The sequence below is a fragment of the Sprattus sprattus genome (assembly GCF_963457725.1).
Source record: "Sprattus sprattus genome assembly, chromosome: 11".
NCBI lineage: Eukaryota > Metazoa > Chordata > Actinopteri > Clupeiformes > Clupeidae > Sprattus > Sprattus sprattus.
Window position 1 is genome coordinate 27,857,557 of NC_137909.1, and position 21,668 is coordinate 27,879,224.

The window sequence follows — 21,668 nt, forward strand, 5'->3', positions numbered from 1 at the left end:
CACACACACACACAATAGAACACACACACACACACACAATAGAACACACACACATCTCTCCATCTCTCCATCTCTCTCTCTCTCTCCATCTCTCTCTCTCCATCTCTTTGCTCATCTCTCTCCTTCTCGTTTCAGCTGCCCTTCTGGAACGGCTGTGGGGAGGACGAGCGCTGCATCCCCAACCTCATCCTGCACAGCCACTCTGACCTGCTGGACCGCCAGTAATACACTCTCTCTCTCTCTCTCACACACACACACACACAGTCTCTCTCTCTCTCTCTCTCTCTCTCTCTCTCTCGCTCTCTCTCTCACACGCACACACACACACAGTCTCTCTCGCTCTCTCTCTCTTTCTCTCACACACACACACACAGTCTCTCTCGCTCTCTCTCTCTCACACACACAGTCTCTCTATTTCACTCGCTCACACACACACACAGTCTCTCTCTTTCACTCCCTCACACACACACAGTCTCTCTCTTTCACTCTATCGCTCGCTTTCTCTCACACAGACACGCACAGTCACTCTCTCCCTCTCTTACACACACAGTCTCTCTCTCTCACTCGCTCAGACACACACACAGTCTGTCTCTCCCTCTCTCACTCTCTCAAACACAGTCTAACTATTTCCTGTATCTCTCATTCTCCTGTCTCTATGTTTGCAGGCAGTTCTGTGGCCAGAGGAAGTGCTCTGGCTGTACCCTGTGTGAGCAGCAGGGGGCGCTGCAGAGTGCAGAGCGTGTGGTGGAGGCGACGCGCAGGCGCATGTTTGTGGATGCTCGTCTAGAGAACCGTGGGGAGAACGCGTACGGAACCACACTCAGCATCTCCTATAGCCCCAACCTGTGCTTCTCCAGCCTGGTGCTCAAGGTGTCTGTTCTGCACACAACACACTCCATCTACTGCCTGTACTGCGCACCAACACACTCCATCTACTGTCTGTATTGCGCACTAACACACTCCATCTACTGTCTGTTCTGCGCAACAACACACTCCGTCAACTGTCTGTATCTCGCACCAACACACTTCATCAACTGTCTGTGTTCCACACCAACACACTCCATCAACTGTCTGTACTGCGCACCAACACACTCCGTCTACTGTCTGTTTTGCACACAACACACTCCGTCTACTGTCTGTTCTGCGCAACAACACACTCCGTCTACTGTCTGTTCTGCGCAACAACACACTCCGTCTACTGTCTGTTCTGCGCAACAACACACTCCGTCTACTGTCTGTATCTCGCACCAACACACTTCATCAACTGTCTGTGTTCCACACCAACACACTCCATCAACTGTCTGTACTGCGCACCAACACACTCCATCTACCGTCTGCACTACTGTCTCAGGTAGTAAAGCTAAACTGTTCTATCCTCCACTACAGGGTTCCTCAGACTTCCAGATCGACTGCTCCAGTGTCTCTGATCAAGGCCACCGGAGAGTCTGCAACGTCAGCGCCCCCTACATGAGATCCCAAAGTCAGGTGAGTTTGCCCCTACATGAGATCCCAAAGTCAGGTGAGTTTGCCCCTACATGAGATACCAAAGTCAGGTGAGTTTGCCCCCTACACAAGGTCCCAAAGTCAGGTGAGTTTGCCCCTACATGAGATCCCAAAGTCAGGTGAGTTTGCCCCTACATGAGATCCCAAAGTCAGGTGAGTTTGCCCCTACATGAGATCCCAAAGTCAGGTGAGTTTGCCCCTACATGAGATCCCAAAGTCAGGTGAGTTTGCCAAGAAGTTACGCTCTTCTTCTTCTGTCTGCTTATGTGTGCAGATCATGATTGGTTATGATTGCTTATGATTGGACATGATTGATTAACATTGAACATCGGTATCGGTATCGGCCAAGAATTTCCATATCGGTGCATCCCTAATTATGATTGGTTATGTATTTGAGGTTAGCTTCTGCTGCCTGCTCACTCAAAACTGGTGACACAGTGGCAAAGCTATGTAGTCTGTTATAATACCCTGTTAGCAACAGAATAGGGAAAGAAACAGAAATATTTTATACGGAGAGGATGTATACATGTTTTTTTACAGGATCAAATGTCAACAAGAATTATTTAGTCATCAAGGGGCATTATCTTGACAATTTTCTAAAGCTTTGCAGCAAACAAAATGATAAAGCATATATGAGAGAACCATTTAGACTCAACATTGCTATCTCCCAGTTTAAAATCAATGTCCTGACAGCACTCTTTATTTAAAATAAAAAGATGCATACAGAAATTGCACAAACTCAACCTGAAAACCTGACCCAACGTGGGGAGTTCAGAGTACTGGAAGTAAAAAGTACAGAGAGGAAAGGTTGGTGTGCAGAGGATGTGGCGAACCCACACCTTAGCAAACACCTCATGTTTGTCTTACACAGGTGTTCTTCCGTGTGGAGTTTGAGTTGAGCAGGTCCGTCTTCCTCGACCATGTACAAGTCATCCTGGAGGCCAGTAGGTGAGTCTGTCGCCATAGCAACACCTGACATATACCCATGTGACACTTTAAAACATTTTAAAAGGTTCTTTAGATGTCTGCCTGCCCCAAAATGTCTGTCTTTGGTCTCTATTGTCCATCTTCTGTAGTGAGGGAGATGAGTGGAGTCCACAGGACAACTCCAACAACCTCTACCACCCTGTCAAATATGAGGGGGACCTTCTCTTCACAAGGTAAACATGGTGCAATGTTCATCAGGGTGGTGCTCAGATCTAGCCTGGTGACACCAGCCTACGTATTTCCGCCTGAATTGATTTCAAGCTCATACTCAGTCTGGCCCAACCCGTCTCCAGAACTCAAAATTTTGCAGGACCAATCAGCGAACAGTTCAGAGCTGTGACGCAAAACTCGCCTTGGAGGAAAAGACACGAAAAGCTATCGGAAAAGTTGTCTCAACTCTCGAGAACATCAGAAAATTAAAAGGAGAACAAGAGTATTTTCTTGTAAGTTTTATGATTGGAAAGGACATCGTAGCTCTTCTCCCAACTGGCTTTGGGAAGAGTTTAATCTACCGAATGCTTACTAAACGTTGCTGATTGGTTAAGGGAACTCCAATGATTTTAAACCTCAAGATAAGCACCCGCCCATCTCGGAAACCAAAATGCATTGGGTTGGCCCAGACTGAAAGACGGAATGAAATGGAGTCACAGGCTGGTAACGGCCAGGCTAGCTCAGATCTGCCCCTGATATTAATCAGAGAATATGTGAGTCGTTGACACGGATGCGTTTTCTTCATAGAGACTCAAACCCCACCCGCTTTGAAATTAAACCAGAACTTTCTAAAACCCGTCCTGTTGGCGCAGGACCGACCTTCAACCTTTCATACAAGGTGAGAGATCTTCTCTTATAAGGTTGAGATAACCTCTCAGAATTTTGCACTTATCCGTTGATCATCATCGCTCCTTTAGTCACACCTTGCATACACCTTAGATATTTAGATTGTATTGTCATCAATGGTGTCCTGTTAAACCTTTAAGTTTAAACCTTAAGGTGTGTATAAGATGTGTGAGAACTGTGTGTGAGTTCCTGTCTTGTGTCTAACACACAGATCCAGAACCTGGGACTGTACCCAGTAGAGGAGCTCCAGGTTACCGTGGAGATGTCGGCCATCACCAGCAGTGGCAATCAGCTTCTGCACATCACCCATTTCCACATAGACCAGGCAGGTCACACTAAACCTGTACTTAACACACTATACCTGTACTTAACACACTACACCTGTACTTTACACACTACACCCGTACTTAACACACTACACCTGTACTTAACACACTACACCCGTACTTAACACACTACACCTGTACTTTACACACTACACCTGTCTTAACACACTACACCTGTACTTAACACACTACACCCGTACTTAACACACTTCACCTGTACTTAACACACTACACCTGTACTTAACATACTTCACCTGTACTTAACACACTACACCTGTACTTAACATACTTCACCTGTCTTAACACACTACACCTGTCTTAACACACTACCACAAAGACCAGGCAGGAAACTATACAGCCTGTTACAAATACAAACTGGATGCTGTATTCTGGTGTGTGTATGAGTATGAGTATGAGTATTCTGTCTTTATGTACAAGTCTTATATTTAAAGGCACCCAGTGCAACTTTTGAGGCTTAAAAATAAACATTCAATTTCTAGTCTTTTTTACACGTAGTAAGTTTCAATAACTCCATACCATTACATACCGACATTCAAGCAGCAAAGATGAGACGTCGTTGTGTGGTGAGAACTGATAGAAAATCGATAACAACAACAATCGTCGCCATTTTCTTTATTTTTTTTAACCTACAATAAATAAAGCAGGCTTCCAGTCAATGGAAAAATGGCTTCTCCCCACCGGCGATTGTTGTTGTTTACGATTTTCTATCAGTTCTCACCACACAACGACGTCTCATCTTTGCTCCTTGAATGTCGATATGTAATGGTATGGAGTTATTGAAACTTACTACGTGTAAAAAAGACTAGAAATTGAATGTTTATTTTTCATTGAATGTTTACATAAAGTTGCACTGGGTGCCTTTAAATTCTAATGAGTCCATGCTTACGTTATTGTTTCTCGTCAGGAGGTAGACTCACAATGCGCACCCTCCCGCTCCATTCCTCCAACACGGGCTTTACCTGAAGACCTCTCCCTCACACCGCAGCTGGTGAGGACACCTGTCCCTCTGTCTCTGTCTCTCTGTCCCTCACACTGCAGCTGGTGAGGACAGCTGTCTCTGTCTCTCTCCCTTACACCGCAGCTGGTGAGGACACCTGTCCCTCTGTCTCTGTCTCTCTGTCCCTCACACTGCAGCTGGTGAGGACAGCTGTCTCTGTCTCTCTCCCTTACACCGCAGCTGGTGAGGACACCTGTCCCTCTGTCTCTGTCTCTCTGTCCCTCACACTGCAGCTGGTGAGGACAGCTGTCTCTGTCTCTCTCCCTTACACCGCAGCTGGTGAGGACACCTGTCCCTCTGTCTCTGTCTCTCTGTCCCTCACACTGCAGCTGGTGAGGACAGCTGTCTCTGTCTCTCTCCCTTACACCGCAGCTGGTGAGGACACCTCTCTCTGTCCCTCATGCCACAGCTGGCTAGGACACCTCTCTCTGTCTCTCTCTCACACAACAGCTGGATGGGACACCCGCCTTTGTCTGTCTCTCTCACGCAACAGCTGGTTAGGACACCCGTCTGTGTCTCTGTCTCACGCCACACCTGGTGATGATAAGTGTCCTCCCTGCTATGGTATCACCTGGATTCGTTTCATATTTCTCTCTCCCGTCTTGTTTTCCTGACTCTACATGGTAGCTCTTTTAGAAACCAGGTGTCGTACATCCTGTTTTACCTGTGCAGCTGTTTGACCCGTGCAGCTGTTTTGCCAGTACACCTATTTTACCTCATTACTGAAAACACCTTTCTGTTGATCATCCACCAGAACCGCTCCAACAGTCTGGCCCTGACGGTGCAATGCAGTGTGAGCTTACCTGCCCTGGCAGAGGTCCACGTGACCATAGGAGGCTGGCTTCACCTTCAAGCCTTACTGGCCGTGAGTTACCCACCGCCCGCTCACACTCACACAGCATTGAACCCATGCTGGTTATATTCTGGCTTCAGCTGTCTCTATAGCAGGGAACCCATGCTAGTTCAATTCTGGCTTTAGCTGTCGCTATAGCAGGGAACCCATGCTGGTTATATTCTGGCTTCAGCTGTCTCTATAGCAGTGAACCCATGCTGGTTATATTCTGGCTTCAGCTGTCTCTATAGCAGGGAACCCATGCTAGTTATATTCTGGCTTTAGCTGTCCCTATAGCAGGGAACCCATGCTGGTTATATTCTGGCTTTAGCTGTTTCTTTAGCAGGTTACCATGCTAGTTATATTCTCGCTTTAGCTGTCTCTATAGCAGGGAACCCATGCTGGTTATATTCTGGCTTTAGCTGTCTCTATAGCAGGGAACCCATGCTGGTTATATTCTGGCTTTAGCTGTTTCTTTAGCAGGTTACCATGCTAGTTATATTCTGGCTTTAGCTGTCTCTATAGCAGGGAACCCATGCTGGTTATATTCTGGCTTCAGATGTCTCTATAGCAGGGAACCCATGCTAGTTCAATTCTGGCTTCAGCTGTCCCTATAGCAGGGAACCCATGCTAGTTCAATTCTGGCTTTAGCTGTCTCTATAGGGAACCCATGCTGGTTATATTCTGGCTTCAGCTGTCTCTATAGCAGTGGACCCATGCTAGTTTATGCTCCTGTGCAGGTGGAGTTCAGGAAGCTGGAGCTGGTTACGACCGCGTCTGTGGAGCTCAACCCGGCCAGTCCCACCTTCCTGTTTGAGGCTCGGCCCATGCGACAAGTAAGTGTAACCATGGTTACAGGTCGGAGGGACACCAGGAGGAACAACTGCTCAGTCAAGAGCACTTTACTCTGTTTAAGTTTGAGCATGTAGTTTATCTGCCTTATGGATGGAGACCACAGTGGTCCAAGGTGGAGCTGCCCTGATAATCCTGTTCACATCGCCCCCTGCTGTTCAAAACTCGCCACTACCATCATGGCTATGGTAATCCTTGGCAGGTTTACCACAACAGGAGGGCAAATAACCTCCAGGGGTGCTGAACCTCTGCTGTGGTACCTCAGACAAATAATCCCTGATCTGATCTGTTTTCTGCGTTTGTCATTTGTTTTGATCCCCCTCAGATAATCCTGGAGATTAGAAAAGAAGAAGAGTACAGAATTCCCATCTGGATTATAATCGGGAGTACATTGGGAGGTCTGCTGCTTCTTGCTCTGCTAGTCCTGGCGTTGTGGAAGGTGGGCTGTTTATCAAGGGTTATCACTGAAACATATTCAAATAATGTCATGGTCAAGTGCTATTGTGAAAAACATCTCATCCTGTAGGGTGATAAATAATTGACTAAATGATTTTCTAGGCCTGTTATGTCATATGTTAAGTTTAATATAACCAAAATTGCAGAGCTAAGGTATTTGGAGGAAGTGCAACACTGCAAATATCTGTCACATTAATGCAGGCTCAAAGCTAAAGCTAGCTAACAAACTATAACTCAGTTGGGTAAAGGCTTGTTGACCGTCTTTATAACTAATTACATTTTTCTCTTAATGTTGTCACGTTCTCTGAGTTTGTGAAGTCATGGTCTCACGTTCTCTGAGTTAGTGACGTCATGTCCTCATGTTCTCTTGGTTGAAGTCATGTTCTCACTTTCTCTGAGTTTGTGACGTCATGTTCTCACGTTCTCTGAGTTTGTGAAGTCATGTTCTCACGTTCTCTGAGTTTGTGACGTCATGTCCTCACGTTCTCTGAGTTTGTGACGTCATGTTCTCACGTTCTCTGAGTTTGTGACGTCATGTTCTCACTCTGTTTCTGCAGCTGGGCTTCTTCCACAGGCGGAAGCGCGATAAAGAGGAGGAAAACCAGCTGACCGATGAGAAGACGCCAGAACAGCGGTAACCCTGGTGACCACACAGCCTCTCTATGGCTCAGGTATACAGATGGGAAACTGTGGGCATGGGTGTGGCCTCTGCTGATCACACAGCCAATCAGCACCTGTCAAGCCCTGCTGATCCCGCCCAATTAGCCAATCAGCGCCTGTCAAGCCCTGCTGATCCCGCCCAATTAGGTTCTACTGTCTCCCTGCCTCAACCTTGGCTTCATTCAAGAGATACGGAAGGCCCCACCGTCACCAGCTCTTACGCACCTGCCTCAGAGGAGAAACCATCCACCGTCACCAGCTCTTACGCACCTGCCTCAGAGGAGAAACCATCCACCGTCACCAGCTCTTACGCACCTGCCTCAGAGGAGAAACCATCCACCGTCACCAGCTCTTACGCACCTGCCTCAGAGGAGAAACAGTCCACTGTCACCATCTCTTACACACCTGCCTCAGAGGAGAAACAGTCACTGCATGCTGCCTGTGAAGGCATAGCTGTTGGATGGAGGGCTGCCTCCCTTAAAAAAGAAAAAGAAAAAAACTTTGCCAATGGTTTCAAGTGACTGACAAGAAGAACTTGTACACAATGAAAGACATGCCTGACAAATCAGTGTTCAAAAATAAATGTTGCATGTTGGGAATTGTAGTTTTAGGTGTAGTGAGGATAGTGGAGTGGACAGGAAGCTCTGTATGCTTCCTGCGCGAGTGATTACCTCTTGGCCTCCAGTTAGCTTCCACCAGGGGAATAACCAGCACCCAACACTGATATAAACCCTAACCTAACCCTGATATACCATATGTGTTGGAACATATTTATAACCCTAACCCTAGGGTTTGAATCCTATCCCTTGCGTTTGAACAGAATTATAATTTTAGATGGAAGTCACAGTAAGACTACATTTATTATTTTGTACCTTGCACCATGCTTAGAGTAGGCCGTCTAAGCAGACCTCATTCAGTCAACCATGAGACCGAATCACAGTGAAACTTCACCCATCGTCCAGAAGGATCCAGAGCCAAGAGGGCTATCATGTAACCTTGCTTTTTTATAAATACGGCAAAAATACTTTGATGACAGTTAAATTACAGTATGTCAACTTGGCTAAGGATCTGTTGTGTTTGGTGGCTTAATATGCAGAGGTGGGGGGGTTACATAACTGACTACGTTTGTGAATGAATTATTCTTTCAGAATTGTATTTGTCAACATGTTGATGCACTTTCTAATGTACATTACAGATAAACTTGAAGTTTGTAAATAGCTCATAGTGCCTTACCCACTACCACACAATGGAAAGCACAGTTCACAAAGAGAGGCATTACTATTAAACTGTAAACATCACTATATTACCAAACTACAACCTTGTGCTTTGAGTAGACAATATGCTGCAGCTAACCACATGGCCACGTAACAGTATACCCTTAACCACATACATGCCATAGGTACACACCCTGAGTACATGCATGCATGTGTGTGTGTGTATGTGTGTGTGTGCGCTTGTACATATGTATGCATGTGTGTGTGCGTGTGTGGATGGGGGAAGGCTTTGCAGGGGCTAGTTTAGAACAGCGAACCCTCTAGATCAGAAGGCAGATAAGCAGTGAAAGCCTTGAGGACTATTACTCTTACAGCTGTGGCCCCTTAGGACAGAACCTGAGAGCTGGCATGCAAGCTGAAGGCTAGAGGTGAACCTCATCTCCATTAAAGGAGATTAGATGACACTTAAGGTTTTGGCAGACATCTTGGCTGATATGCAGAGTTGTCTTTAACCGAGTTATTGCTCTTACAAGGGCTGGGCAAAATACTATATGCTCCATCTTCACGTCTAAATAAAGGACTATTTTACTGCCATTCGCTCCACATTCACGTCTAAATAAAGGACTATTTTACTGCCATTCGCTCCACATTCACGTCTAAATAAAGGACTTTTTTTACTGGCATTCGCTCCATCTTCACGTGTAAATAAAGGACTATTCCTGACATCTGGATGTTGCTTGTTTGTCTCTCACAATTGTTATGACGGAAAATGGAAACCATACCCTCTCCAAGGAAATAGTCATTCCGTTTTAGACCAGCATGAAATTTAAATTTGACACCAATCCTGCAGCTGAATGTTACTTAAAACTTGTTTTAAGGCAGGCCCAGTCTCATATAGAAGATCTGTCTCCGATTCTTTCCTTTCAGTCTAAGAACTCACCAGGGGCTTCAAGAAAGCACCGATGGCTATTACCGTGGAGATAAGTCCCTGTGAGCTTTCAGGCATTTACGTCTAGTTTCCCTACAGGCAGATGGTAAAGGAACAGAGGTGTTCTTCACTCACAGGTCCTCTGAGGGTTCAGGGGTCATGTTATGAAAAAGGGAGGCGCAGCAATGATGAGGTCTCGTTTATTCAGAAGAAACAACTGTAGTGTCACAATGCATCTGCACGGTCCCAGAAGAACAGTTAGCACGTCCCCGGACACAGTACAGAAACATATCAACATGAAAATCTCTTCATGACAAACTTGAAAACTGATGGGAGTTTGGCAATGTAAGGATAATTTATATAAACAATGTAAGTCCTTTGGTTGTCAAACCATTAATTAAAAATCTCTCATTTGTAGCATCTTACTTACAGGGTCCCAAAAAAGACAAAAGTAGTCAAGACCAGGCAATATAAACCAAATCAAAAAAGTTAGCATTAAATAGAAACACATTGCAGCTGCATCTGGAGATATCACAGGAGGGAGAGATATCTGTTCCTGTTAAATAAGATCCCTCTTAACTTTCAGCATTAAACATTCATGCTGTTCAATCTCTAGCAACAGGGTAGCGCAATATAAACGAGAAAAGAAAGCTTTGACATTCACATCCCACAAAAGCCATGCATTACACACATAGCCCCGATTTTCACAAGGACATGAACACACACTCTCACTCTCTTTCTGGCCCATGCACTTCTGCAGTATGGAGGCTGCTTTCATAAGCGCGCGCACACACACACACACACAGCTCACCAGGAGAACTCTCACTCATTCACACACACACACACACACACACACACACACACGTGACTGACAGGAGAATAAGCAGCCCAAAGCAAACGTTCCATGGCAACTCATGTTTTTTGTCCGATAGTTGATTTTCTAATAAATCTATACTTTCCTTTTTAAGGACCTTTTTAAAAAATAAAATATTGAAAAGTAAGTATTTAAAATATACCAAAGGACAATCATAAAACCTTTTATTAAAAGCAAAGTGCAGCCTTCCTAGGCTATTGGCATGGTAGTGTTCTCTGGTGTAGCGTCCATCAGCTGTAGGGGTCAGGGGGTCACACAAACTAGATCACCCGACCCCGTTTACCTTGCAGTCTACAAACCTCTGATATCCACAAACTACACTCATGAGAGGCACACACACACACACACCTTTTAAGGACACACACTTCTTTCAAAGACACACCAGTAAGCCCAGGATGAAGTGTGCAGACGGCTTCCAGCTATAAAACACATTCATCTGGATGGGCATCAGGCAAGAAGCTGCCAGACACTACAGACATATCACTGGCTCAGTCCTCCAAAGCAGGAGCCCTCCGGCGCACACACACACACACACACACAAGCCCGGTGTGTGTGCACTAGAAACGTATGGCAAAAAAAGAACTGGAGACGTGAGAGTACGCCCTCCTCAGCACCTCTGGAGAATGTGGTCTCGTATAAAAGAGAGAGAGTCAGCTCAGTGTGTCAGTGGAACGCTGGGAAACGTGGTCTTTGTATAAAACAGTCAGTTTTGCGTCAGTGGAACTCCACGAACTCCTCGAGCGTCCGTGGGATCTGGTTGCGGTAGGTGATGTGGTGCTGCCGGACGGCGCGGGCCGCCAGACACTTGAGGCTCATTTTCATCTGCGTCTTGAGCAGGATCTCCGACACGCCGGTGGTGCTCTTGTCCAGCGGCGTCTTCTTCTGCTTGTTGGTCATGTCCGTGTGGGCGCCCGCCTCCACCAGGCTGATGATGATGGCGTGCAGCGTCAGGAAGTCGCTGATTGGCCGGTTGTACTGCACGATGATGTGCAGGGGGCTGTTGCCCTCGTTGTCCACCGCGTTGACCTGCGCCCCGCAGTCCAGCAGCATCTTGGTGACCTGCGCGTTGGGGAAGCTGCACACGTCGTTGGTGTGGAAGTCGTCCACGGGCGTGCTGGAGCTGATGGCCAGGTGCAGCAGGGAGGAGCCCTCGCGGGAGCGCGGGTCCAGCTGCAGCAGCTGGTAGACGTGCTTGTTGATGGGGGCGCGCTCCAGCGCGTTGGCCTGCGTCTGCGTGGAGATGCACAGCAGGTAGAGGAAGGTGAAGATGTTCGACTCGTAGTTTTCGGTGGCGGCGTGCAGCTCCACCTCGGGCGTGTTCTCCATGCGGGACATGCTGCGCTGGATCTCCAGCACGCTGCAGCTCAGCACCTGCTCCACGTCGCCCGCGCGCACCTGCTCCTTCAGGTGCACCATCTGCGAGAACACCTGGGCAAAGCGCAGCAGGTCCTTGTGCGTGTTGCGGTTGCTCCGCTGGCGCAGGTGCAGGGCGTGCAGCCACAGCTTGATGCAGCGGTCGAACTCCATGTTGTCGGCGTAGACGGCGCCGCGGTAGATGATGGGGTGCGACACGTCGATGTTCTCCGAGCCCAGGATGCGCTCGCGCACCTTCAGGCCTTCCATGTGCAGCGCGTCGTGGTCCTGCCGAATGGCCTCCAGCTCCTGCAGGCTCTGGCACTCGCGGCGCCCGCCGTACGCCGGGACCAGCGACTGCTGCGGCTTTCCGATGACGCTGTCGGGGTCGCGGGCGCGCTCCAGCATGGCCAGGTACAGGTAGTGGTAGGTCTTGAGGATGTCGTAGTACTCGCGGTCGTTGGCGAAGGAGGCGCCCAGCAGCTCCAGCGCCTCGATGCGGCTCAGGGCGTCGCAGTCCGTGTGCTCCAGCAGCAGCTCCACCACGTCCGCCTTGCAGCTCTCGGCCGCCACCTTCAACGGCGTCATGTTGTGGCCGTTCAGCACCATGGAGGCGTGCTGCTGCACCAGCGCCTTCACGATGTCCAGGTGCCCGGCCTCCGCGGCGAAGTGCAGGGCGGTGGCGCCACAATGGGCCTTGGCATTGGGGTTGGCGCCCCGCTCCAGCAGGTAGCCCACCACGTCCGAGTGGCCCTTGTAGGCGGCGATCATCAGGCAGGTGTTGTCGTACTTGTTGGCGATGCCGATGTCCGCCTGGTGCTCCACCAGGTAGCGCACGATGTCCAGGCGTCCGTCGAAGCAGGCGGCTCGCAGCGGGGTGGAGTTGGTGACGGTGGTGTGGTTGACGTTGGCGCTGTGGGCCACCAGCAGTCGGACCACTTCGAAGTGCCCCGCCCCTGAAGCACACCACAGGGCGGTGGCTCCATCAATCACGTACCTGACACACACACAGACATGTCAATCAGGCAGCAGCCACCAAACAGTAATCTTAACCTCTGTAGTCTACTACCCATGGACGTGTATGGAATAAGTAACAAACACCTTTTACATTGGGAAAATCCTTACAAAGCTTTACGTTACATTTATCTTAGCCAGGAAAGTGAATACTACAAATACTTACCCATCAAATCTTACGGTGCCCGTCTGTTCAGTGTCCACTCTGTAATGATCCAGGAGAAAACGCACAACTTTTTCATGGCCGTTGCGGGCAGCTATAATGAGCGGGGTCGACCGCTGGCCGGCGAGATGGGTTACATAGCTGAGTAAGTACCGCGTTTCGGTCTCAGAGTGGTTGAGCAAGAGTGCGGCTAATGTCAAGACTCTGCCCTCGCTAGCCGCTTTGTAAACATACCCGGCCAACGACTCCATTCAGGACAGTGGCACTTCCTTCGTTTCCACAAGTAGCGCCCACGGGTTGCACCGCAAAGCAGCTCGCCTCCCATTAAAATGAACACTCAAGATCAATAACACAGGTGAAAATCACTGATCCATTGATTGTCCGTTAAGGCGAGGTAGCATCTTCGCAGATTACAAATCGTTCAACCGCACCTACTCAGTAAATGTTAGCTAATTGAAGTTAGCCTGTCCGACCTGTTTGGCTAGCTCGTTACCAGGAAATGATGTTAGCTGGTAACTTACTACAAAGTGTCTTTATAGAAGCTTGTTGGAAACCGAAATAGTCAAACCAGTTAAACGCTATCTTGCGAGTGAGGGAAAAGTTACCCCACCAAATGCCACGAATCAAGCAAACGTTGATTTGCCTTATCCACTCGAGATGTTTGCTTGGCAACTTTGACGGTTGACTTTACACAAGCATCTAGCCAGCTTGTTTGACTGGTTTTAGCTAGCAACTGCAATGTCTGCAACAAGAAAGCTAACTGCTAACAAATATTAGCTTGCGAACTCCAAATCTTAACGTTACAGACTAGTGAAGTGTTTTGTGTCAAAACTGTCGTTTACGACTTAACGTAATTCACTAGAGCTTAGTATATTATACTATGGTAGAACGTCCGCCAAAAGGGTAGGTAGCGATTAGCTAGTACACTGAATTTGGAGTATGACCCTTCCAGTTACCTTTAACCTTTGCCACCAAAATGGTGAAGCCGGTGAAAATCGCTCACAATAAATCCCGGAAGTGTACGTATCGGTTTCCGGCAGTAAGGGACGATTAAGAGATTTTTCCTGTGTCTCCACAATTACCAGTTTGTATTTTTACATTTACATTAGTCATTATGCAGACGCTTTTATCCCAAGCGACGCACAAGGGTGAGAACAATCAAGCTACGAGTAATAAAGACCTATTAGAGGGTAACAATAAATACTATTTTACATAATAAATAGAAAAAAAGAGCAGGAATGTAACTGCAAGTTACGTAGGCCTACTAGTGCAAGTTAGGAATGGAGGTGCTCTCTGTTGTGTGTGTCGTGTATCTGTTACACTGCTGTCTGAACGAGGGATTTATATAAAAAAAAAAAAATAATAATAATTTCCAATACCATAGAATGGAATTTAACATCATCAATCATAAGCCTTATTTGGTCTGGCCAGATACAATTCGTTTAAAAGAAGAGCTCTGATTCAATAATTTAATCAAATATTCAAGTTTAACTGATTGCAATTAAATAGAAAATGTTAGCTGTTCAAATGTAGACATGTTTAAGAGAAGCTATGTAACAGCTGGCGGGTATCTGTGTTTATTTAAATTATTATTATTATTTAAAACAAGTAATAGGGCTTTTGTGGTAAAAAAAAAAAAAACTTTCTGGCAATACATGTGTGAGACTGCATCTTTATTCACGACACTGGGGAAAGTTACAAGCACCACAAGGGACAAGCAACAAAGAATTAGTGTACGCACCAAAATGCATATTACAGTCATAAGACCTCAGGGACAGAAAGGAAGAGCATTTATCTTTCAAACTCTGTCAGTCAGAGGCAAGTGAGCTAACATGCATCAGTCAGGGGAAAACATATTCGCTGATCCTAGACACAGATGCTGCCCACTATTTTTATATACACATGTAGCTGTCGCTGAAATATATACAGTACTGTGCAAAAGTTTTAGGCAGGTGTGAAAAAATGCTATGAACTAAGAATGCTTTGAAAAATGTAAACAATAAATGTTTATTTTTTATCCATTTACATGGTAAGACTGAGCACAGCAACAAGACACAACGTAGTTATACTGCATCAGCAGGGTCTCTCCCAGACAAAGATTTCAAAGCAGACAGGGGTTTCAAAATGTGCAGTTCCAGCTCTTTTGAAGAAGACGTTGAGGATCGTAGACGCAGTGGTCAGCCAAGGAAACTTAATGCAGCTGATGAAAAACACATCAAGCTTATTTACCTTCGAAATCGGAAGATTTCAAGCAGTGGCATCAGCTCAGAACTGGCAGAACCCAGTGGTACCCAGGTACAGACATTTACTGTCCGGGGAAGTCTGGACAGAAGTGGTCTTCATGGAAGAGTTGCAGCCAAAAAGCTCTACCCCGACAAGGAAACAAGGCCAAGTGACTGAACTAAGCACGTAAACATAGAAACTAGGATGCAGAAACATGGCAGAAGGTGCTCTGGACTGATGAGTCAAAATTAAAAATATTTGGCTGTAGAAGAAGGCAGTTTGTTCGCTGGAGGCTGGAGAGAGGTACAATAATGAGAGTCTGCAGGCAACAGTGAAGCATGGTAGAGGTTCCTTTCCAGTTTGGGGCTGCATTTCTGCAAGTGGAGTTGGAGATTTGGTCAGGATGAATGGTGTCCTCAATGCTGAGAAATACAGGCAGATACTAATCCATCATGCAATACCATCAGGGAGGCGTATGATTGGCACCAAATGTATTCTGCAGCAGGAACATAACCCCAAACATACAGCCAATGTCATTAACAACTATCTTCAGCTTAAAGAAGAACAGAAAGTCCTGCAAGTGATGGTATGACCCCCACAGAGCCCTAATCTCTACATCATCGAGTCTGTCTGGGTTTACATGAAGAGACATGAAGAATTTAAGGAAGCCTACATCCACAGAAGATCTGTGGTTAGTTCTCCAAGATGTTTGGAACAATTTACCAGCCGAGTTCCTTCAAAAACTGCGCAAGTGTATCTGGAAGAATTGATGCTATTTTGAAGGCAAAGCATGGTCACACCAAATATTGATTTCATTAAGAATTTTCTTCTGCTCCTTCACTGCATTTTGTTAATCTATGAAGAATTGATGAAAATAAACTGTTAACACTTCCATTTTTGAAAGCTTTCTTAGTTTACAGCATTTTTTCACACCTGCCTAAAACTTTTGCACAGTACTGTACATATTTTCTTTATTTATTTATTAAAATATATTTGTGTTTGTTTATTTTTTTGTGTGCTTGTGCATACTTAATTGTATTTTGTATTTTGCTGATGTGGAATTTTGGTATTACATGTTAAGGACACCTACTGGTGAGAAGGAGAATTGGGTCAGTTGGGATACCGTAGTCATGTGATGCACTTAGTTAATAGCAGGGAAAATTTAAGTTTCGTTCTTTTATCTACAACGTGCATGGAAAAGTTTGTGTGTGAATACAAAGAGTTTTAGCTGACCTTAACTTTCTGGTTGGAGGGCGCACACGGTATGTTTGTATGTTTTATTTGATTAGTAATGTGTTAAAAGATAATTTCGGAGTTAATTCATTATAATTTACGTGACATATGCTGATGTTATAATGTGATACATTTGATTTCAGTTTTTCACGGTGGTTTGGAGTATGAGAGAAAATAAAAACTCATTAACCATCAGTAGGAGGCGCGTGGTTCATCTTTAACCAGGAGAAAAGTTTAGGGGCAGCTACATGCGCTATTGGGGAATGTTTCAGTGTAGGGGCCAGCGCCATAGCCTACTCCTTACTCAACCGGTACGTTTACCAAAATAACCCTATTAAAACGAAGTATAATGTCTGCTTTTCTATTGTTTGGTTTATGTTGGAAACTTAAACTCAGTTCTCTGTTCCTGCGATATGAAATATTTACAGTGTTTTGAAACGTCCGGAAGCAATCTGCAGCCTAATTGGACAGATTTTTGCAAACGGGTTCCTAATCAACTTTGACCTCCAGCGGACCAGTGGCGCAATGGATAACGCGTCTGCCTACGGAGCAGAAGATTCCAGGTTCGAGTCCTGGCTGGTTCGAATCTTTATGCCTAGTGCCCCTCAACCCATAGACATTTGCCTCTAACGTGTTTGCAAAGTGTGGAGTGTGTTAACTTGAAAAGATGAGAAAAATATTGTAATGATCTCTGGCCGATACCATAACTAGATAAGTCAAAAAGAAAATAAGAAAAAAAAAGCTGTTTGCACTGAAAGTAGTTTTTATGAGGGCTACTGAAGACCACCAACTCAAACATTTAAACGGACTCCACAATATGAAAGGAATGCTCTGCTTAGGGACTTCTGTAATACTGCACATTGTCACCTGTAACACAAACGGCGTCTTCAGAGTGTGGCCACTAGATGGCCTCAGTCTTCAGTTTGGGCAGGCTTTGCCATCCACTAACAAACATAATCACACACATCAACTGCGTATATTATTTATTTTGATTCATTTTGATTTCTTTGATATAAAAAGAACATACACGAAATAGCAATGTACAAATCACACATTTGAAAAGGCGCAAGAGATGACGAGCTACAGAGAGCATCAGTACAACATCACATGAGTTTCCCCAGGAGAGGTATTATAGAGGAACTGAGCAGATATTCTTTGCAGCATCATGAGATGGCCCACTTGAATCACCTTCTCAAGCTAGGTGAACAGAGCCAAATCAAATAAGGCTACACCTCTACGAAAGGCAAATGATTCAGGTCAATAATGTCATAGTTCAAGACGTTTGTTGTTTCCACAGCTTGATTTAAGAAGTATATTTGCATGCTGTGTTAAACTGTCTCATTGTTAACTTTAAAAGGCATGTGTCAGTTATTGCATCTCGCCTCTGCTACACTCAGATATATTATCAGAATCAGAAGATGATCAAGTACATGAAACAAATAATCCACACCAAGCTCAGTGGAAGAGCGAGAAGAAGTCAGTCACTTTTCCATCTTCGTTCGCCTCGATCTTGGCGTCCTCGCAGAATGGTGGTGGAATGAACACATCAGGGTCCTCCACCCCAAGGACGTTGTCGTAGTAGCTGTGGAAAAGAAAAGGCAGACAAATGTAGGATTTGTGTATAAAGGCATTTGAGATGCTGAAGAACGCTCACTTTGGGTTGAAATGAGGACCTCTGTTACACAGCTAGACAAATGCACAAACAGTGTGCTCAAGATGCTGTCTGCGAATCTGGCGAAAGGCTGTTGATATTTGAGCCCCCTTTACGTGATCAGGAAGCAACTTGTTGATTGGATAGAAATGTGTATGTCTTGGTCCTTTGGTTTAGTTTGTTTCCCAGGACTGTGTATGAACACCAGAGATTGCTTGAGTGCACACGCAAAATGGACAGTTAAAGGGCCGTGTGTTGGATGAAGATTAGGTTGGATTAGAATTGCGGACTGCACCTTTAACAAATGTAGAAAGCATCCTCTGATTTTCACTGACCTCAAACTTGCCCATCCTATGTTCTTGTACTTGGCAAAAGCAGAGACGGGCAGGCAACCAAACTCAGTGAAGGAAATCATGTAGTTTTCTAGAGAGAAAAGAGAGAAAATTAGAAATGAGGAAAAAAGTGAAAAGGGAGCCTCTCTTCAGTGTCGCTTGAGGAAATAATGTAATGTTTTATCACCTCAGTTCAGTTATTTTAGTCATATGTAGATTAACACAAGTTCACAGGTCAATGAAAGGTCAAAGGCACAACGAGAGGATCAACACCAGGCAGGGCCAGGTCTTGTACCATGACAAGCCGTAAGGGTCTTACACAAAACAGTGAACAGTAGGGGAATGTAGAAGTGTGCTTAATCCGTGCCAGATAAAGTACGCTGTCTGTACAAGTCTCACCAGGCATGTCTCCCCACCAGTTGACCACGAGGCCTTGTCCAGGGATGGAGGTGGTTCCCAGAACCACCTGCTTCAGAAAGCTGGCCCCCTTAGGAACCTCCACGGGGTTGAAGTCAGACTGCAGGGCCTTCTTCACACAGGTTTTGTTGTGGTGGTAGATCTCGTACAGGAGGCCCTTTACAATGTGAAGCGCAAAAGATACTGTGGATTTATATCATGTCGCTTTTCAATGTGGGTTACAGAAGGGAGATGGTTAGCAAAATAGAGTATGTGTGTGTGTGGTGGGGGTATATATGTGATTGTTTGTGTGACTGTGTGTGTGTGCACTTTTGTGTTTGTGAGTGGTGTGGTGTTGCAGTTTGCATTTGTTTGAGTGTTTGCTTGTGTAGATGGGTTTGTGTACCTCTTGATAGAGCATCAGGGCGTCGTAGGTGAAGCTTGCATTGTTAAAAGTTCCTATTTCTCCCAGGTGGATGCGCTGGTTAAAGGCATCATAGGCGTACTTCATCACAGCCCACAGCTGTTCATTCTGGGTTCCCTGTAGAGGGTGGGGTTGGGCGGAAGGGAAATTAAGGTAAATCACTTACTTAAGCGATAAGGTTCAAGAGGCAGTACTGTATCATCAATAATGTACTTGTTCGAGGGAGTTGTTAGGCCCGACGGCCGACGCGCAGCAGTGGTGGATTCCATCTACCCGTGTTATAATTCCATCTACCCGTGTTATAATAAAGCAATATAGCACGAGTGGGAGTGGGGTAGGTAAGGGATAATCCCACGGGTGGTGTTCGGCCGTAGCCACCGAGGCCGCACGAGTGCTATATTGCTTTTATAAAACAATTCTACCGTCAACAAATTAACATTTCAACACGAAGATATTGATTAAAAATGGTTTATTTCGCCATTGTGTCTCCGCAACAAAAAATAATTCCATTGTCAACGTCTTGGTTTGGAATTTTAAGAATTTTGAATTAACGGTTATCATCAACACGAATATTTCATCGCGGAGTGATTTATTATTAGCTGTGAAAAGTCCCAAACTGTTGGAATGTTGACGGATAATCCAACTCATGGAACATCTCTTGTCCAATCAGAAACAGCTAAATAACGCGATAGAACCCAATTGTTTTATAATATTGTTTATGGTCATAACTTTGCAACTACATTGATGTACATTGAATACCTTTAGGGAAAGGGGTTTATATTTATTTCCATCAGTTCTTTTTTTTTTTTAAGTCCAAATAAAACACAGATCTAACACCCAAAGAAGTATCTATATAATCATACACAGATAATTTAATTAGGGTTTACGGTTTGGTATTATGTGAAGATTGTGAAGCTTACCACAGTTATCCTTCCAGTGTAGAGAGGTGGAACCTCTTCACAACAACAGGAATACAAGCATTTCAGTTAGATTGGAGAATTTATTAACAGGAATAGTGAGTCTCAAAAATTCAAAGGCACACCATAGAAAGACACATACACACATAAGACACATATACTCTCACACACACACACAAGTAAGACACACACACACACACACACACACACACACACACACACACACACACACTCCTCTAACTCACACACTTCCTCACACACACTCTCTCTCTCACACACACTCATTCTCACTTCTCTATCTCTCACACACACACACACACACACACACGCACACATTCTCACTCGTCTGACTCACACACTTCCTCACACAGACTCTTGCTCACTCACTAGCACTCTCCATTTTAACACTTACTGCAACGATGGGGTTTCTGTGCCATGCTGAAGCCTGTAGCCAGGCACATCGCCCCCACTGTAATCCAGAATACCGCTTGCATGGTTTTTTAACCCTTAATCTTGATTCAGAACACTTTCACACCCCACAGATCTCTCCCCTCTGCCTCAGCTGTCTGGCTCTCTCCTGCTCGTCTCGCAGCACTACAGAGTAAAAAATGACACAGGGAAACCGGCAGCCAATCCCTGACACCTGTCCTCGCTCTTACTTCCTTATTTATACAGACCAAGTCCCTTCCAGAGCGTCACATTCGCAGGTTTTCACTGTCAGACTTTCAACACAAACCTTTATCCTAGATTGGTTTTATCGTAAAGTAAAGCTGATGATTGATAAGATCATTCTCCTTGAGTTTTTTGGCATCTACGTTTATTGCATAATAGAATAGATAGCCAAACAGTCGGAACACATTGTGCAACTACTGAATATGACGCTATGTTTTTCCCCTTGTGCTGTAAAGTGGTTTGCTTGTCTCTCTCAGGTTATTGTAGATATACAATACAAACTTGAATGAATTTAAAGTGAGTATTTTTTTTACAGTAAATACTTATAATATAAACTGTTCAACTCAGCATTGAGGTTGCTTTACTCTGTAAAAAATATGAGGAATGAAACCATAAAACAGGACCAAAAAATAAATGTATGCACAAAATGTATGTCCATCATATTGCTCACATCAGGAACATCTGCCATGCAGTATATGTAAGGAATAATGTATAAATGTATCCGCTGTGCGTCAGGGTCCTGTTCACTCCAGTAGCATGCCATAGGTTGAGTATGAAGAACGAGCGGCATGACTTTTCTCAACGGTTTCTGGCTAATTTGACCATGAGGAACAAAACTAGGGTGCTGTCGTTCACTGTAACCCGAACGGACATTGAGATTTGCCACGCCCTTTTAGTGTGTGTCCAGGGCATCTGTATTTTAGCTTCTGAAGGTCGTAAACACTTGAATTTGGTCTGAGAATTACCGGATTATGCATGTTAATATATGCACTATGAAGGTTTTTAAGCTCTAAAACCTTTAC

At 45.3% G+C, this 21,668-nt stretch overlaps 2 protein-coding genes and 1 pseudogene across 3 annotated transcripts in view; 1 reads left to right on the forward strand and 2 right to left on the reverse strand.

The window, feature by feature from the left end:
* LOC308372127 (integrin alpha-11-like) overlaps positions 1-9,390 on the forward strand; it is a 39,476-nt gene extending 30,086 nt beyond the window's left edge. Inside the window, exons 19-30 of the mRNA XM_080847244.1 lie at positions 136-221; positions 666-870; positions 1,387-1,485; positions 2,375-2,451; positions 2,580-2,663; positions 3,229-3,319; positions 3,539-3,652; positions 4,579-4,662; positions 5,426-5,536; positions 6,244-6,339; positions 6,681-6,794; positions 7,369-9,390. Of these exons, the coding sequence (XP_080703370.1) occupies positions 136-221; positions 666-870; positions 1,387-1,485; positions 2,375-2,451; positions 2,580-2,663; positions 3,229-3,319; positions 3,539-3,652; positions 4,579-4,662; positions 5,426-5,536; positions 6,244-6,339; positions 6,681-6,794; positions 7,369-7,449 (1,242 nt within the window). The 3' untranslated portion in view covers positions 7,450-9,390. The remainder of the gene's footprint in view (positions 1-135; positions 222-665; positions 871-1,386; positions 1,486-2,374; positions 2,452-2,579; positions 2,664-3,228; positions 3,320-3,538; positions 3,653-4,578; positions 4,663-5,425; positions 5,537-6,243; positions 6,340-6,680; positions 6,795-7,368) is intronic.
* A 1,646-nt stretch (positions 9,391-11,036) lies between these two features.
* Positions 11,037-13,844, reverse strand: fem1b (fem-1 homolog b). The gene is made up of 2 exons (XM_080847135.1): positions 13,021-13,844; positions 11,037-12,837 (listed from the first exon to the last, which is right to left on the reverse strand). Exons 1-2 carry the CDS (start codon positions 13,266-13,268, stop codon positions 11,202-11,204), a joined length of 1,884 nt encoding a protein of 627 aa, XP_080703261.1. The 5' UTR covers positions 13,269-13,844; the 3' UTR covers positions 11,037-11,201.
* A 4,084-nt stretch (positions 13,845-17,928) lies between these two features.
* On the reverse strand, positions 17,929-20,687 carry LOC308372013 (ependymin-1-like; annotated as a pseudogene). Its single transcript has 6 exons — positions 20,606-20,687; positions 20,197-20,231; positions 19,259-19,393; positions 18,847-19,030; positions 18,460-18,547; positions 17,929-18,055 (listed from the first exon to the last, which is right to left on the reverse strand). The product of its transcript is annotated as an ependymin-1-like (transcript).
* Positions 20,688-21,668: the final 981 nt, after the last annotated feature.